Source organism: Lissotriton vulgaris, chromosome 1_1 (assembly GCF_964263255.1).
Source record: "Lissotriton vulgaris chromosome 1_1, aLisVul1.2, whole genome shotgun sequence".
Lineage (NCBI taxonomy): Eukaryota > Metazoa > Chordata > Amphibia > Caudata > Salamandridae > Lissotriton > Lissotriton vulgaris.
The window spans coordinates 1,273,844,167-1,273,861,531 of record NC_141685.1 but is presented as its reverse complement, the minus strand read 5'-3'; the positions used below and the strand labels follow the sequence as shown (position 1 = coordinate 1,273,861,531).

General features: G+C 51.7%; 1 protein-coding gene across 2 annotated transcripts in view; it reads right to left on the bottom strand.

Annotated features, from left to right (window-relative positions):
* Nucleotides 1-10,553, bottom strand: part of ITGA5 (integrin subunit alpha 5) — a 377,970-nt gene extending 367,417 nt beyond the window's left edge. Inside the window, exon 1 of one of the 2 annotated variants that reach the window (XM_086964803.1) lies at nucleotides 10,295-10,553. In XM_086964803.1, coding sequence (XP_086820929.1) covers nucleotides 10,295-10,452 — 158 coding nt within the window. In that variant the 5' untranslated portion in view covers nucleotides 10,453-10,553. The remainder of the gene's footprint in view (nucleotides 1-10,294) is intronic. The other variant, XM_086964795.1, reaches the window with a different exon arrangement.
* Between the last annotated feature and the right edge of the window lie 6,812 nt (nucleotides 10,554-17,365).

Below are 17,365 nucleotides of genomic sequence, written 5' to 3'. Positions count from 1 at the left end.
ACCGTCACGGCACCAATCACCTATCAAACGCAAGACAAAAACCAACAGAAACTAACAGGAGAAAAGAGGCGGGGTTCCCTCAAAACATCCCAAAACAAGCATTAGAAATGCAATAGGTCTCGCAGCATTAGAGTTAGTGCTTTTAGAATTGTTTATGGGTTTTTTTGTAAATCTTTAGCATGAGGTTGAGGGTGAGTGAGGGTGAGGGGTTGAGGGTGAGTGAGGGTGAGGCTGAGGGGTTGAGGGTGAGGGTGAGTGAGGGTGAGTGAGGGGTTGAGGGTGAGGGGTTGAGGGTGGGTGAGGGGTTGAGGGTGAGTGAGGGGTTGAGGGTGAGTGAGGGTGGGTGAGTGTGAGTGTGAGTGAGGGTGAGTGTGGGTGAGGGATTGAGGGTGAGGGGTTGAGGGTGAGGGGTTGAGGGTGAGGGGTTGAGGGTGAGGGGTTGAGGGTGAGTGAGGGTGAGGGGTTGAGGGTGAGGGGTTGAGGGTGAGTGGGGGTGAGTGAGGGTGAGGGGTTGAGGGTGAGTGAGGGTGAGGGGTTGAGGGTGAGTGAGGATGAGGGGTTGAGGGTGGGTGAGGGTGAGTGAGGGTGAGTGTGAGTGAGGGTGAGTGAGGGTGAGTGAGGGTGAGTGAGGGTGAGTGAGGGTGAGTGAGGGTGAGTGTGAGTGAAGGTGGGTGAGGGTGAGGGGTTGAGGGTGATTGAGGGTGAGGGTGAGGGGTTGAGGGTGAGTGAAGGTGAGGGTGAGTGAGGGTGAGTGAGGGTGAGGGGTTGAGGGTGAGTGAGGATGAGTGAGAGTGAGTGAGGGGTTGAGGGTGAGTGAGAGTGAGGGTGAGTGAGAGTGAGTGAGAGTGAGGGTGAGTGAGGGTGAGTGAGAGTGAGGGTGAGGGTGAGGGTGAGTGAGGGTGAGTGAGGGTGAGGCGTTGAGGGTGAGGTGTTGAGGGTGAGGTGTTGAGGGTGAGTGAGAGTGAGGGTGAGTGAGAGTGAGGGTGAGGGTGAGTGAGGGTGAGGGTGAGGGTGAGGGTGGGTGAGGGTGAGGCGTTGAGGGTGAGGCGTTGAGGGTGAGGCGTTGAGGGTGAGGCGTTGAGGGTGAGGTGTTGAGGGTGAGTGAGAGTGAGGGTGAGGGTGAGAGTGAGGGTGTGTGAGAGTGAGGGTGAGTGAGGGTGAGTGAGGGTGAGGGTGAGGGTGAGTGAGGGTGAGGCTTTGCTTTTGGCAACATTGTTATTTTTGTATTGCTGAATGCAAGTCAGCCTACTCAACAATAAAGTTTTAACAAAACCATCACAAAAGAAAACAAGCATTGCCAAAGGCAAAAGGCCCACCCTTGAAACAATTAGAAATGTGTCTGTCGTTCAAAATAGGATTTTTACGCAGCGTCCTTTATAGAAAGCATGTTGAGACACAAAATGTGTAAATAAAAAAAAACATAATATTTCATATCCTTTCATTGATCACTTATATTAATAACCACTGATATAGACTAGATTAAAGGCGAAGAAAGTTGTAAACCAGACACCCTTTACATAGACAATGTTTGTTTTAGTAAATCAGTCTTCAAGCTCTCATGAAGAAGCAGAGGGTTGTGATCACAGCTGTATGTTATTCACAGCTGTATGTTGTAATGCACCTCCCCGACATGTAACTCATGTTTGGAGTTAACTACAGATTTGTAATATTGAAACAGCGGCCAATGGGATATCAAAGGATGCAGATTAATGCAGAATGCCCAAGTACAAGGATCACAATAATCGACTTGTCATACTAAAGAGACCATGCCATAGGTTTCTCTATCACAGGAAGTGATGCACTTTGGGATGACCCAACCATTTACGGGTGCTAGATTTATGATTTAAATCTTACCAGGCATATCTTTTCCATAGATTGGAAGAAATGGAGCCATAAAGACCTATCGTTGGAATGACTTCCAGCATTACTTCACCCACACTTGTTAATTTGCCAATCTGATTGGCTGAACGAGTTGGATCACGCAATGAGATTGTCTCGTTTAGGCAATAGGCTTCCTTACTTTTGATTCAACTTACTATTGGGCGCTCTTTTAGTCAATGCTTCTGGCCGGTAAGTTTGCATTCTATTTTGCCATATTTACAAAACTCTACAGAAGCAGTCCCACATTTTTTTCAATATATAAGCATGTCAGGAAACAGTCCTTATGCAATACCTTCTGGTCGAGTTATTTTTAATAGTATTGCTAATTTCAGCAAGCAAACAATTAAAGAAGGTCCAGCCCCAGGCACATTCGCTCCATGACGAGGGCTGGCCAGCCGGGCCCTGCAGCTGTCTGCGGCCATCTTCCGTGAGCACCGAGTGCATTCATACACCATTCATGCGATGACTCAGGCAGCTGAAGGAAAGGTGTTTTCTCCAGAGCGAGCGCCTCACAACATCCGTAAGGCGGGAATTCCTCAAGTGGTGAAACACCTCGTCTGGCAGAGGCAGTGACTCCCCTGCGTGGGGCGAGGGCTCGGCCATCAGCCATGCTTTTATGAAGCACAAGGGAGTAACTGTTGCTTTCAAAAATAGCTCCAGACAACTTTTTTTACACAATTTACCAATTGTTTCTAGTCAGTATTGCGTTGAAAGTTGTTCCGCTCGACCAGTCAGCGCCAGAGTGCACAGATACATGGCCCTATTAATAGAATGGCGAGTGCAGGGCAAAAGGAAGGGGCAGTAACATTTTAGAACTGGGAGAGGCAGGGGTGACTCATGCGCCGTGTTTTCAAATCAAAGGTAAGTAGAGGTAAGACTCCGAGTCCAGTGTGCCAGCATGTGGCTGACCAATGACTGTGACTTAATCTTACTATCCCGTAGGGAGAATGGCGAGTGCAGGGCAAAAGGAAGGGGCAGTAACATTTTAGAACTGGGAGAGGCAGGGGTGACTCATGCGCCGTGTTTTCAAATCAAAGGTAAGTAGAGGTAAGACTCCGAGTCCAGTGTGCCAGCATGTGGCTGACCAATGACTGTGACTTAATCTTACTATCCCGCAGGGACAGTAAACTGCCAGCAAAACATAGCAGTGAAATCATCTCATTTCATAGAACTGACCTTCATCCAGTCCCATGTGTTCTGCTACCCGCACTAAGCATTCTGGGACTTGTAGTTTCACCTTACTTCTCATAAGTAAGCCTAAAGGCGCCAACGTGAAGTAGTGCTGGTTGGAAACCGCGACAACTGGCTGCGCTCGGGTTAGATGACAGCTATAGCAAAAGCCCGGATTACCCCAGTGGCCCGAGAGATCACAGGATCCCAAACCGGAGCAGATGTTATACTGCACTCAGGCAAACAAAGGCGATCCAGAAAATAAGTAACAAGCAATTGAGGCTTGACTTAATACAGGCTACACGTTGAGAGGTGCGCACGCCTACAAATCTTCAGGGCTGAAGGCGGTAAACTGTTCACAGCATCTTGAATTAATCAAAGGCGTGCCACGCACTAACGACCTCTGGCCCCGGCTGGGCTGGGTGCTGCACAAAGCGCACAGAAACACGAGTTGCGCAGAAAACCTTTACTCACAAAACATTGTGCCTGTAGCAGGACAGTGGAAGTGCTGTCTTGATCCTAAAATTAACAAGACGGAGGGAAGAGAGGGGAGGGGGGAGGAGAGATGCGACACGGCGGGAAGGGGAGGGGGCGGTGCGGCTCAAATAAACAAACAAGCCGGAGGGAAGAGAGGGGAGGGGGGAGGAGAAATGCGACACGGAGGGAAGGGGAGGGGGCGGAGCGGGTTAAATTATACAAACAACAAGCTGGAGGGAAGAGAGGGGAGGGGGGAGGAGAAATGCGACACGGCGGGAAGGGGAGGGGGCGGAGCGGGTAAACAGAGACGGACATGCACGCGCCCGTGACTTTTAAGGTCAATGCGCATGCGCATAAGCTTAATGCGCATGCGCATTGACCTTAAAAGTCACGGGCACTGCAAGGAATCGCCACGATTCCTTGCAGTGTGGATAAAGAGTGGATAACTCGCAATAGTCTCGCTTGCTCGATGCGCATGCGCATCGACAGGCGAGACCTAAAAAGACTTCTAGGGGTCTTTTAGAGAAAACAGAGGGCAGACTGCAGCCAGTACGACAGGACAGAGACCGAGAGGCCTGGCGGGGAACCCCCTGGCTGGGACACAGCACTGTCCAGGCCCTGCAGCCAGCGTGATAGGAGGGCAGGCTGTACCACCAATGAGAGGGGGGGGGGGGTGTCCCGCGGGTGTAACAGGCAGACCCCGAAACCCAGGCTAAGGACCAGGTGTGATAGGGCAGTGACCGGCGACTAAGCTTTACAGCCAGTCCGAGGAGCCCAGGCTGTGGGGTCAGTGTTACTGACCGGGACCGAGATGCAAAGTAGTACCGCCATTGTGAGAGGGGGGCCAGGCTGCGCCACGGGAGTACCACCATGTGAGAGAAAGAGGCCAGACTGCGTCACAGGAGTACCACCAATGTGAGAGGAGGGGACCAGACTGCGCCACAGGAGTACCGCCAATGTGAGAGGAGGGGACCAGACTGCGCCACTGGCGTACCGGCACGGAGGCATAGGCGGCAGGCTGATAGAAAGAACCCCAGACGCTCTCTTATCAAAGTGAAAGGAGGCCAGGCCGTGCCACAACTGTAACCGGCAGACGCCGAGGCGCCAGGCTGCGAAGCGGCCAGCGCGAGCCCCAGATGCCAGATTGCGTCACGAGATTACGTCGTGATAGGACAGAAGAGCCAGCAGGCCTGGAGATGCCACCGCCAGTCTTGGGGGCACGGAGCTCAGACTCTGCAGCAAGTGAGAGACTTCTACAGCCTGTGACAGCGAGCCATGCAATACAGCCCGCGTGACAGGGCAGATCAGATTCAAACAGTGTCTGGCACAAACAAACATGCCATCATGGGCAAATAAGAGTGCCAACTTGCTGAACCCACCTGCACGCATGCATGCTGCTTGTACAGTGGAAATGAAGCCAAAAGGCAGAGCAATAACCACCGGCGAGCTTGCCAAGAGTGAATGTGCGCTGCTGCTGCGCTGTAGTGTAGTGTAGTGTTGTTTACAGAGGGTGTCTGCAGCTCTTTTCACCCGCATTCCCTCCATCAAAAAACAAACAAGCTCCGTTGACCAGACCACATTTCTAACATCCGCCAGAGTGTCAGCCCCAAATAACCTGATCTCTCGGACCCAAGTACTGCCAGTGTGCAGGCCCTGGCGAACCAACAGAGGAGTGATGATAACATCAGGACCACCAAGCCTGGTTTTCCTCTTGCCCTTTAACCTTTTCTCTTAAGTCTGAAAGCCACGGTGGTGACTGCAAACAAGGCAGCTCTGATAAAAACGAACGTGGACCCTGAAACCCCCACAAGTGAAGCCCCCCCCCCAAAACCACGTCCAAGCCAAATTTATAGATAAACCCGTTAGTTTCCAACTTTCTAGCCTCCTTGAATCTCCCCTCAGCCTGGACCCAGTCCATTGTACAGGAAGGATGTGGTTCTAGAAGCAGTCCCAGATTACAAGGGGATGTTTTGGATACAGGGGGATCTGAGCCCTGATCCCTTTCGGTCTCTCTAACATTAGATCCTTTGATTTCCAGTTTTTACCAATACAGATGATAAGCAACTACTGGTCTGCTTCATGAGCACCTCCCCGCATGCAGCGACACCTCTCAAGCTTGATGTGAGCCCTGCCCCCGTGGATGAAGTCTTTTTTTTTTTATTTTATAAAAAGAAAGATTTATTTATAGTACTTAACCGAATATACAAAGTAGTGGTCAAGCATCAACTAATGAGGTATACAGTTTTTAACCAAAAACATACACTTTGACAGCACACAGAAAACGAGATATGTACATATTGAACAAACTTTTTTTTTCAAACCTTGCACCATACTATATATACACCAACACAACAAAACTGAAGTCTCAAACGGAACTCAGAGAAAATCAAAGCCTTCCTTCTATGCAAGCAGCGTTCCGTCTAGCCTCCACCTTTGCAGCAGTCTCCCATGGGCCCAACGCCTGTTCCTGCGACAAAGTGACCTGCGACAAAGTGACCTGGTCCCTCTGTTTCTCTTGTGCTTCACATCAACCATACTGCATCCAGTGACTGTGCTCAGCATAGGACCTTAAGAATGGTGCCGCCTGTCCCGACGCCCTCCTGGCACAAAGATAGCGATCCAACCTACAATAGAGCCTTCCTTGTACTATGGTCTTTGTTTTGGGGCCTTCCAGAACACCGGCTTAACCGACCCCAGACCAGGCCTCTCAGAGTAGCCCATGAGCCACTGGTAGCTCTGCTCTTACATGCACGCAACTGTGTGCAGCCCGGCCCACTAAACGGCAAGCTTCTGCCTGGCTGAATGAAAATAGCCACCTAAACAGACCTAAATGTGTGTATTTTCAGAACTGATTAACTGATGTTTGGAAAATGGTTACATTTCCAAAATGTACTTAAAGATGATATTTGAGTGATAAATCATGCTGTGTTGAGGAGGCGTATTAATGATGACCTTGGCACCAAGTGTATTATTTACCCAGGCAGAGGCATGCTGAATTGACAAAAGCACTATTTACATTACTGTTGACAACCGTGCCTGACGGACTGAGATGATCAATTGTGGTAATTTTTTTTACAGTGGCTACTGCAGCCTTGACTAATGTGGTCACTAAAACCCACACTAAAAATATCAGTAGTTCACGGTGATTTTCACTGAACACGAGTAGCTCTTATTACAGGAAAGGTTGGAGACCCCCGAGCCAGACCATCCAAACGCCTGCGCTTTGCCATCTCCCTCTTGCCACTCCCTCATATACATGTGTCAAAGCCTACACTGACTCCCAATACTGAAACTCACAGCTTTTAAATATCTGTGAGGAGCACAAAGCAGTCTCCAATGCAGCCCTCCAAACCTTCAATCTTGTTTTCACCTTCACAGGCATGTGCGCATGTTAAGGACCTAAGAGGGGCCAGTGGGGGCCCTCATGGTGGCCACAGAATAGAGTGGCTCCTACATTTTGAGCCAATACTACCTATTTAGCCTTCCTCCAACACTGAAAGCCTTCCCTTTAAATCAATTTGTTGCCCCCCCCCCCCCCCCCGCCCCCGCGACCCCCCCATTGTTTTTAAATTCAGCGCCAGGACACCCTCCAGTAACTGCATTCTGTATGTAGATAGTCTATAGCATGAACTGAGCCAAAAAGGCAGGGGAGAACTGGAAAGGGTTAGAGGCAAGTACAGTCCAGATGTGGCGAGGTGGCTGGCTATTGGACTGTTACTTCATTGTGAAGTTAAAGAGCCGTGTCTTCAACTCTATTAAAGTGGACGTCATTGGGAGGTAATTATAGATACGAAGATGATGTCATATCCATGGACGCTTTACGAGCTTCTTTAATGATGACAGACCAAGAGGGCCCAATGAGACAGTGTGACAGTGCAGAGACGGTGTGACAGGAGGCGTCAGGCCGCGGTCAGCGTGACAGGTCGGAATTATGCGGCAGCCAGCATGGGAGAAGCCTGGCTGCACAGCCGGTGTAGCCTGGCCGCTGACGTCAGCCTCTGCCAGGAGCGTGACAGGCGGAGACCAAGAGTCAGCATGGCAGAGCGATTCCTATACCTTCGTTCAAAGTTGGGAAGTACACGTTCTCTTTTGTTCTGTGGACAGAGGCATTTCGTAAAAAAATATATATACATGGAAAGGCATATTGTGAGTCACTCGTTGGAACAAGCAGACCACAGAAACATCTGTCCAGAGCGTGCCTCAGGTCAGTGGAATGTCAGGCTGCACGCCATGGACGCATACACGGAAGCAACGCGAGATCACGGCGCTGCCTGCTGCTTACATGCGAGGTAAACTGATTACACGAGAGGTAAAGTGTCCTGGCGTGTAGCTGGAAAGTGCAGCCATAGAAGGGAGTGACTGCAGTGGAAGGGGCTGAAAAGAGGGAAACTTATAATACAAGGCAGAGACCGACTGATCCAAATAATAAGAGGAAGAGGTAATTAAACATGCAAGCAAATAGAGGACAATAGTGGATAAAAAAAAGCATAGTCGGCGAGTGGAAAACTTCAGAAAGGAACGGGAGCGTCGTACAAGCTAACGGCAGAAAGTCATATGTGCAGTCATGAAGCGTCACATGGTGGAGAGGCGAAGAGGGAGGGGGAGCCCCACAGGCTGAGACGAGTCAGGCAGAGTCATAGGGGAGATGTGTATAGAAAGAGGCGACTAAAGTGTGGGGGGGGTCACACGGGTGGTGAGGAGTTGGGTATAGTCAGAGCGAGGGGCGATAAACCACGGCATACCAGAGAGGCCCGTGTACTGGGTCCGCAGGGGCCTCGAAGCCTCAGGCTTTCCGCTCTTTCCTTTGTTTGGCGCTTTCTTCAAGCGCCTTCACTGGGCGGAAGCAGGAGACGCTTCAAAGCCTATATTTCTCAACGCCAGATTGGCGATTTGTCTTTTGAGGCACAGACTTTCAGCACAATAAACTAACGCTGCAGCGAACCCCACTGAAAAAGAAATCTACGTGCAGCTCCTGCTGTTTCCCAGCCTAGAAGGGGGGCACGGCCCCGGAGAATACAGCAATGTCCCTCGGGTCCGTTTGTAGTCTTAACTCTAACCGACTCGCCTAAACACTGCATAGGGTACAGCCCGGATCTCCCGGCTCTCTTCCAACTTAAGCCTCGATAGAGGCTTTACAGTAAACCCTTCCTCGTCCAGTGCGGTTCCCTGGGTATAGGTCTCAAACTACGAATATCAAACTACGCAGAGTTCACCGTCTGCACCCCACCCCCGGTTTCGAACCGAGGCCGGTCTCCCTGTCTGCTTACTCGGAGACACGCCGGGCCTCCCCCGACTTTAAAGCGGGGCCCGGCTTTACACAGCCCGCTCTCCCTCCCGGCTCACAGGCCGGTCTGCTGCCTGCAGCCTGCATTCCCACGCCCCCGAGATGCCCAGCAGCGTGCAGCTAGCAGCATTGCTGCATTTCAGCCCAGTGCCCCAGATCACACTGAACACAGACATATCAAATAACACCCAGTCTCTGCCCCCGCATGCAACCACCACCAGTCACATTACCCACACCACTGCTGCTCTTACGGACATTACATCACAAAACAGGGTAGCTGATGTGCCCACACGAGTGGGAAAGCGATCAGCTGTAGAGGGAAAACCTTATTTTTCATGCTGTATTTTTTTTATCATTAGTTTCCTTCCTTACTGCCTACTATGTAAAGCAATTTCCATCTGTTCTTTTACAGGATGTATGTAAAGCGCTCTGATACCTACGGATTAAGCTAGCGCTATATAAAACCTAAAATAAACTAGCGCCATATAAAACCTAAAATAAATAAAAAGACGGGAAGAACAGTTATAGCTTGCAGTCTAGGGAGGGGGGAAACTTTTTACACCCACGTGTCAAGCACCGGCTCTGCATCCCCAGGGGCAGCTGCTGCCTCCCAGACCTGCTAATTCCATCAGGGAGCGGAGTCCCACCCTGTCACCAAATGCTCTCCAGAGCTGTAATCGTGCTCACAACATGGTGCAAGAGCCAAAACTCACACATCAAAAGAGATTCCCCGCCCCCACCCCTCGCAGGCAAAAGGAAACCACGGGACCACCCCAAAACACTATCCTGGTGGGAGAGGCTTCGTCCCACACGGCAATAGAAGGCACCCCTATAACCAGGTACACATCCCTTTTCAGGGGGTTCACGATAGTTCATGCTGGTTACGAATCCCTTAAAAGCATTTTTAGAGACTCTGCTGGTTACGAATCCCTTAAAAGCATTTTTAGAGACTCTCCCTTCTGCCCCACCACAAACACGTGATAATAAATCAAGGATTCGCCAGATGAACAAAAGAGACGTGACCTGCGATAACACCATTTGCACGAGGAAAGTTCACTTCCCAGCCAACCTGTGGCAGGCGAGCTGCAGAGGCTAAACTTTGATCCACACCCAGTTGCCTGCAATGACCCTTCTGGGGGGGGGGGGGAGTACCACCTCAACGTGAAACAGCCCGGAGCAGTTCTCTGACGTGCAACATTTGAACATACCACCCCCTGCTCCATGAAGGGATTCCAACACAGAACAGGCAACAGGCTCTGTGCGGGGCGTTCCTTTTTTTCACAAAGCCCCGATGTAATCAGATTTTCACAATATTTGAAACAAGGCTGTTGGGACTTCCTGCAACGTAAAAGAACAGGAAACATTGACCACCGCACCCGCCCCCTTAAGACCGTAGCGCGAGTTTGGGGGGGGGGGGTGCATTTTCAGACCGGGAAGTAAAAACTCCCCCTCAGGCTCAACTTTTCCATTATTCAGGCTCACCTCTGCAGATCCGGGAGGTAAAAATCCACAGAAAATCCAAAATAACTGCCCTCTGGTCCGGTGTAAACTGCGGGGTTCCCAACATCCAGGTTAAATCCAAGAGCCCCCGGGCGGAGGCACAGGGCGAGGAGAGCCGCGAGGGCGGGGAGGGCTGCCATGGTTGGTCTCCTGGGTTCTTTCTCTGTGCGGACCGGCGCTGCTCTCTGCCTCCTGTCCTGTCTCTACGGCCCCTGCTCCAGACTGCTCTTAAAACCGTGGCTGCGGGCTCTTTCCTGCCTCTGAGTCACTGCAGCGGGGCCTGGGAGGAGTCTGCCCAAAGTCACCAGGCCCCCTCTAACTCCGGCGCAGGGGCCCGCCTGCCCCAGGCATTGGAACTAATTAAGTATGTTCTGTGTGCTTTTCACATCACAGCCTTAAACTCTGCCCTGCCCGGTGACATAATGCCATTATTCGGAGGCCGCTGTGTCTCTCGCCCCCTTCCTTTAACCTTTTTAAACCGCGAGAGGTGCACGGCGGCGGGCCAGCATCGGCTGGGAGAGGACCAGGGGCCCTTCACCTACGCCAGAGAGGGAACGTTGCGACACCTCAGGTGTGGGTAGTTAATCCAGTCCTGTGTTTATTCATTGCAATATGTATGATACATGCAGTTGTAATACTTTCGCATTAGAAATACGGGATTCCAAGGCTAGGTACAAAAAACAAAAAAAAAAAACAGTAGAGCGCCGAAAAAAATACTCGCAGCTAACCTGATCACATAACGGAAAACGACGGAGAGCTGTTTATTGAGATCAAGACCAAACTTCCCCCTGGTGCGCAGGCCCCGCCCGTTTTTCCCCAGTTCTGTTCAGGAAAAAAAACACAAAGTCCTACCAGCCAATCAGAATAGTCCATTCGTATCTCATTCAACCCAGTCACCTGCAGGGTTGCCACCTTTCGAGAGAAAAATACCGGCCATTTGATGTTGCTTTAAGCCTGGAAAGGCCTGGACATGATATTAAATAGGATTTTTAAGTAAAATCGTACGACTTCATTTGTACTTTTCTGCCTTTGTTAGTACGGAATCGTTAGCGCAGCGCACGAACACAGTGTTTTCTGTTTATATTTGGTGTTTGAAATATGAACAGGTATGGGTAAAATATTACGGCTATTTTTGCACTGGCTTGGACATCAAAATAATACCAGCGGTGCTGGTAGAAAAACGGACCCTACTCACCTGCTAAAGACAAAGAGGCCCCCCACCTGTGCCAAGCCTCTCCATAGAACAGCTGTGTTTTTTTTGTAGTTTTAGTTAACGAGAACTTGGCCAAGGGGCACTTTACAAGAAAGCCGGGCGTTACATGTGTTTTTTGGCAGAGGGAATTAAGAGATCTGTGCACAATAACAGAAGCCACCATTCAAACCTGGCAGGGCATTTCCAAAGCCGGGGGCTTAAGTCACACCAGCTCTTCAGAGTTTAAGATAATGGGAAAGGCTTGAAAGCCTACAACTGAAAGGCAGCCTGTTCCACAGCGCAAAGGTTCGGACTAGGAATATGCTTTTCTAGTGATCAGATAGATCTCTCCCCTTCCAGTCGATCCACAGTTATTTATGATGCAGTTGCTGAACATCCTCAGCTATGACCAAACATTAAAGCTGTGCTCTATAAGTGCTTTCTTTTGCGAATACTGGTTGTACTACTAAATATCAACACCCAGAATACCGTATTACAAGAACATCACTGACAGAGTATCGAAAGGTAAGTGCATGTAGGGAAGTATAGCCTTACTATTCCTAACTCCACATCCAGTGCTTAATTTGTGCGGCATTTATTTATCAGGGCCGGGTCTACATAACACCACCTGTCTGCACGTCATATGGCAATGTGGCGTAGCTGTGGACTAGATAATTTATAAAATTAATTTACCTCAGTTCTCCGCGCATCACATACTTGTCCAGACCGTCCGACTAATAATTTATTTATTCCATGAATGAATCCCATATAATCAGATCAGATCCACACACTGATTCAGTCGTGACGGTCATGATGCGCATTTTGAATTTTCTTTAGTTAGGCAGCGGCTCTTGCCAGTGGGCGGGACACTGATTGGGCAGGGGGCTGGATTTGGTTATGCAGGGGTAGGGCTGTGCGGCAGGCAGGGTGCGGAGATTTATTTCAAAATGGCATGTCCCGGCACACCCGCACGCACCCCGCCGCAAGTCATCAGGGGTCGAGTACAGGTAGCAGCAGCAGGCCCAGGCCGCCTACCGAATAAAGGCATGCAGGCCAGAGCCCGGCTGCCCACCACTATCAGTAACTATAAGTAGTAGCCATAAGCCATTACCAGCGCTGCTCTTTTTTAAGTCTCGCCTGAGCCAATGCTCTTGCGCATTGCTCCGGCGAGATTATAGTAAGCGGAAAAGAAAAGTCTACCAAAACGGCTGCGGATCGCATACAGTTCATGTGATCTATGCGCGTGCACACCATCACCAGCCACATAACACACCACCATTTGTCTGTGCCTCGGCATCAGACTTCAAAGGCTGCCGCTCCCCTGCCCCCGCATCAGACTTCAAAGGAATGCGTTCCCGCTCCCCCCCCACCCCTCCCCCCCCCACCACAGCAATGCCAAGAGCTTGTTTCTGGACGAAAGTGAAAGCCTACCGTGCTTGTTTACAGTAGCCTTGCTCCTCAAATGCTGTTTCCGTATTGCCATCTCTCTAGGGACACAGCTTGAAAACACTCAACTTGCTAGCTGCAATGCTACATCAGCTATGCTTTGCCGCTAGACACGTTGATCCCTCGCAGACTGTGCTGACTCTGCCCCTCCTGATTCTGAAACTGACCAACACAGTCACCACGCAGTCTCTTCTCTCTGTCTTATGATGTCTGCCCTGCCACCATTTACTTCGGACCCTCACCCTCACACCTCATCACCCTCACACACCCTCACACATCCTCACCCACCCTCACCCACCCTCACTCAACCTCACTCAACCTCACTCACCCTCACACCGTCACACCCTCACCATCACACCCTCAACCCTCTCACCCTCACCCCCTCACACCCCCACACCCTCACACACCCCCTCACCCTCACAAACCCCCACCCCCATCACCCTCATCCCCGTCTCCCTCACCCTCCCTCACCCTCACACCTCCTAACCCTCACACACCCTCACAACCTCACCCACCCTCACCCACCCTCACAACCTCACACCCCTCACCCTCACAACCCTCTCACCCTCACTCATCCTCACCGCTCACACCCCCACACACCCTCACCCTCACACACCACATCACTCAGGGACACCACCACATCACTCAGGGGCACCGCTCAGTGGCACCACCACATCACTCAGGGACACCACCACATCACTCAGGGACACCACCACATCACTCAGGTACACCACCACATCACTCCAGGACACCACCACATCACTCATGAACACTACCTCATCACTTAAAGCACTTCCAGCGCTGGCTCTGCCTTGGACAGACCATTTTATGGTGCCTGCCCAGTGGCAGTTTGATGTCCCAGTTGCATTGGCCCCCAGGGTATACACCGTGGAAAGAGCCTGGTCCAGGCTCCCAGTGGATACCTGGGCGGTACATCTGGAGGCGTCCCGGCCTCCCCTTGGGTCCAATCCGTTAGTTGCCGATGAGAATTTAAACATCTGGCTCACCAACTCGCTTGATGCTCTCCTCCCCAAGAAGAAACAACTCACCATGGGTAAGAGAGTGGGATCTGCGCCCTGGTACACATCGGAGCTGAGAACTTTGAGGAAGGGCTGCAAGAGGTTGGAACGGACCTGGAGGAAAGATTGGAGCGAAACGAGCCGGAGAGAATATCGGGCGGCTCTTAGTACCTACAAATCTGCTATTCGGGTAGCTAAATCTGTGTTCTTTGAGGAGAGAATAGGCTCTGCGGCCAACTCCTCAAAAGAATCGTTTAGGGTCATTAAAGAACTCCTTAAAACTCCCGAACCTCAGGTCATTCACGATGACCCACGTGAGAAATGTTCCGAACTTGCCTCCTTCTTTAAAACCAAAATAGACAACATCTTGGCATCTCTTCCCCGGCTAGCCGAGGAGACCCCCTCTGGTGGTAACCCAGAGTCTCAGCCCAGGGTGCGGTCAGTGGAGTTGGTTTCTTTCGGCCCTGTCACTGTGGAAGAAGTTCTCACAGTCTTGACGACCATGAAAAGTGGTTCCCCTAAAGACCCTGCACCAATGAAATATCTTAAGCAGGTAGCCCCCACCATCGGTGGCCCAGTGACGGACCTGATAAACTTATCTCTTACCCAAGGAGTGGTGCCCCCTAGTTGGAAGGGAGCAGTTGTCAAGGCTCTCTTGAAGAAGCCTAACCTGGACCCCGCTGACCTTGCCAACTTCAGGCCTATTTCCCTGCTCCCCGGCCTCAGCAAGGTGGCGGAGAAGTTGGTGAATAGTCGCCTCTCGGGCTTCCTGGAGTCCAACTCCCTCCTGGGTGACTCCCAAACGGGCTTTCGCCCCGGTCAGGGGACCGATACTGCCCTGCTGGCAGTCGTGGAGAATGCCAGGAGCATTTTGGATTCAGGGGGATCGGTGGCAGTGATCCTCCTGGACCTCAGTGCGGCATTTGACACCGTAGACCATCAGGTGCTTCTCCAACGGCTGTCAGGGGTGGGGGTCTCCGGGATGGCCCTGAAGTGGTTTGCGTCCATTTTGGAAGGCCGGACGTTTGAGGTGTGGGAAGGCCACGAGAAATCATCATCGGTCCCTCTCCAGTGTGGTGTGCCACAGGGCTCACCGTTGAGCCCTACTTTATTTAACATTTATATGGCCCCCCTGGAGAGTGTGATACTGCCCCTGGGTATCAAGATTATCAGCTATGCTGATGATACTCAGCTGGTGGTAGGGCTTCCCCAGTCGGCTTACCATCCCGACCGGCTGCACACGTGTTTGGATAAGATCTTCACGTGGATGTGTAGCTCAGCACTCAAGCTTAACGGCTCCAAAACGGAACTGATGATGCTGGGGAATTCCCCTCCCTCCTTATCTCCGAGCAGCTGGCCCAGCTGCCTGGGAGCGGCTCCCACCCCCAAACAGGAGATCAAGAGCTTGGGGGTGTGGTTGGAGCAGGACCTTTCTTTCAAGACACACGCTAAAAAGACCGCAGGCGTGTGTTTCGGTCTGCTCCGATCAGCCCGGAAGATCTTACCTCTGCTCCCAGTGGCCTCTAGGAGGTTACTCATCCAGGGGCTCATCATCTCTCGGCTGGACTTCAGTAATGCGTTGTTTCTGGGGGCTCCAGAGTCCACCCTAAACAAACTGCAGCAAGTGCAGAATGCGGCCGCTAGGCTCCTGATGGACCTTCCCAGGCGTCAGTCTGCCCGACCTGCGCTGAAGGCGCTGCACTGGCTCCCTGTTAGGGAGAGGGTGAAATTCAAGGCACTCTGTATGGCCCATAAAATCCTGCAGGGGAAAGGCCCACCTATTATACGGGACATGGTTCAATCCTATAAGGCCTCCCGTTCCCTCCGTTCAGACCATCAACATCTGCTGCAGGTCACAAGGGTAAGGAAGGTAAGAACTGGTGGCAGAAGATTCTCCATTAACGTGGCCATCCTGTGGAACTCCCTTCCTCTGTACTTGCGCTCGGAAACAAGTTTCTTACGCTTCCGCAAGCTGTTAAAAACCCACCTGTTTCCTGCTTAATTCCTGTGTTTCTTGTCATGGCGTCTCTCTCTGGATGAGCGCGGGGATGCCCAAGGGTAACCAGGCGCGATATAAAACTCCTTAATAATAATAATAATAATAATAATAATAACTCAGGGACACCACCACATCACTCAGGGGCACCACCACATCACTCAGGGACACCACCACATCACTCAGGGACACCACCACACCACATCACTCAGGGGCACCACCACATCACTCAGGGGCACCACCACATCACTCAGGGACACCACCACATCACTCAGGGACACCACCACATCACTCGCGGACACCACCACAACACTCAGGGACACCACCACATCACTCGGGGACACCACCACCTCACTCAGGGGCACCACCACATCACTCAGGGGCACCACCACATCACTCAAGAACACCACCACATCACGCAGGGATACCACCACATCACTCAGGGGAACCACTCAGGGACACCACCACATCACTCACGGACACCACCACATCACTCAGGGGCACCACCACATCACTCAGGAATACCACCACAGCACTCAGGGACACCACCATATCACTCAGGGGCACCACCACATCACTCAGGAACACCACCACAGCACTCAGGGACACCACCACATCACTCAGGGGCACCACTCAGGGACACCACCACATCACTCAGGGACACCACCACATCACTCAGGGACACCACCACATCACTCGGGGACACCACCACATCACTCTGGGACACCACCACATCACTCAGGGGCATCACTCAGCGACACCACCACATCACTCAGGGACACCACCACATCACTCAGGGACACCACCACATCACTCAGGAACACTACCACATCACTCGGGGACACCACAACATCACTCAGGGACACCACCACATCACTCTGGGACACCACCCATCACTAAGGGACACCATTACATCACTCAGGGACACCGCCACATCACTCAGGAACACCACCACATCACTCAGGGACACCACCACATCACTCGGGGACGCCACCACATCACTCTAGGACACCACCACATCACTCAGGGGCACCACTCAGCGACACCACCACATCACTCAGGGACACCACCACATCACTCAGGGACACCACCACATCACTCAGGAACACTACCACAGCACTCAGGGACACCACCACATCACTCAGGGACACCACCACATCACTCTGGGACACCACCACATCACTCTGGGACACCACCACATCACTCAGGGACACCATTACATCACTCAGGGACACCGCCACATCACTCGGGGACACCACCACATCACTCTGGGACACCACCACATCACTCTGGGACACCACCACATCACTCGCAGACACCACCACATCACTCAGGGACACCACCACATCACTCAGGGGCACCACCACATCACTCAAGAACACCACCACATAACTCAGGGG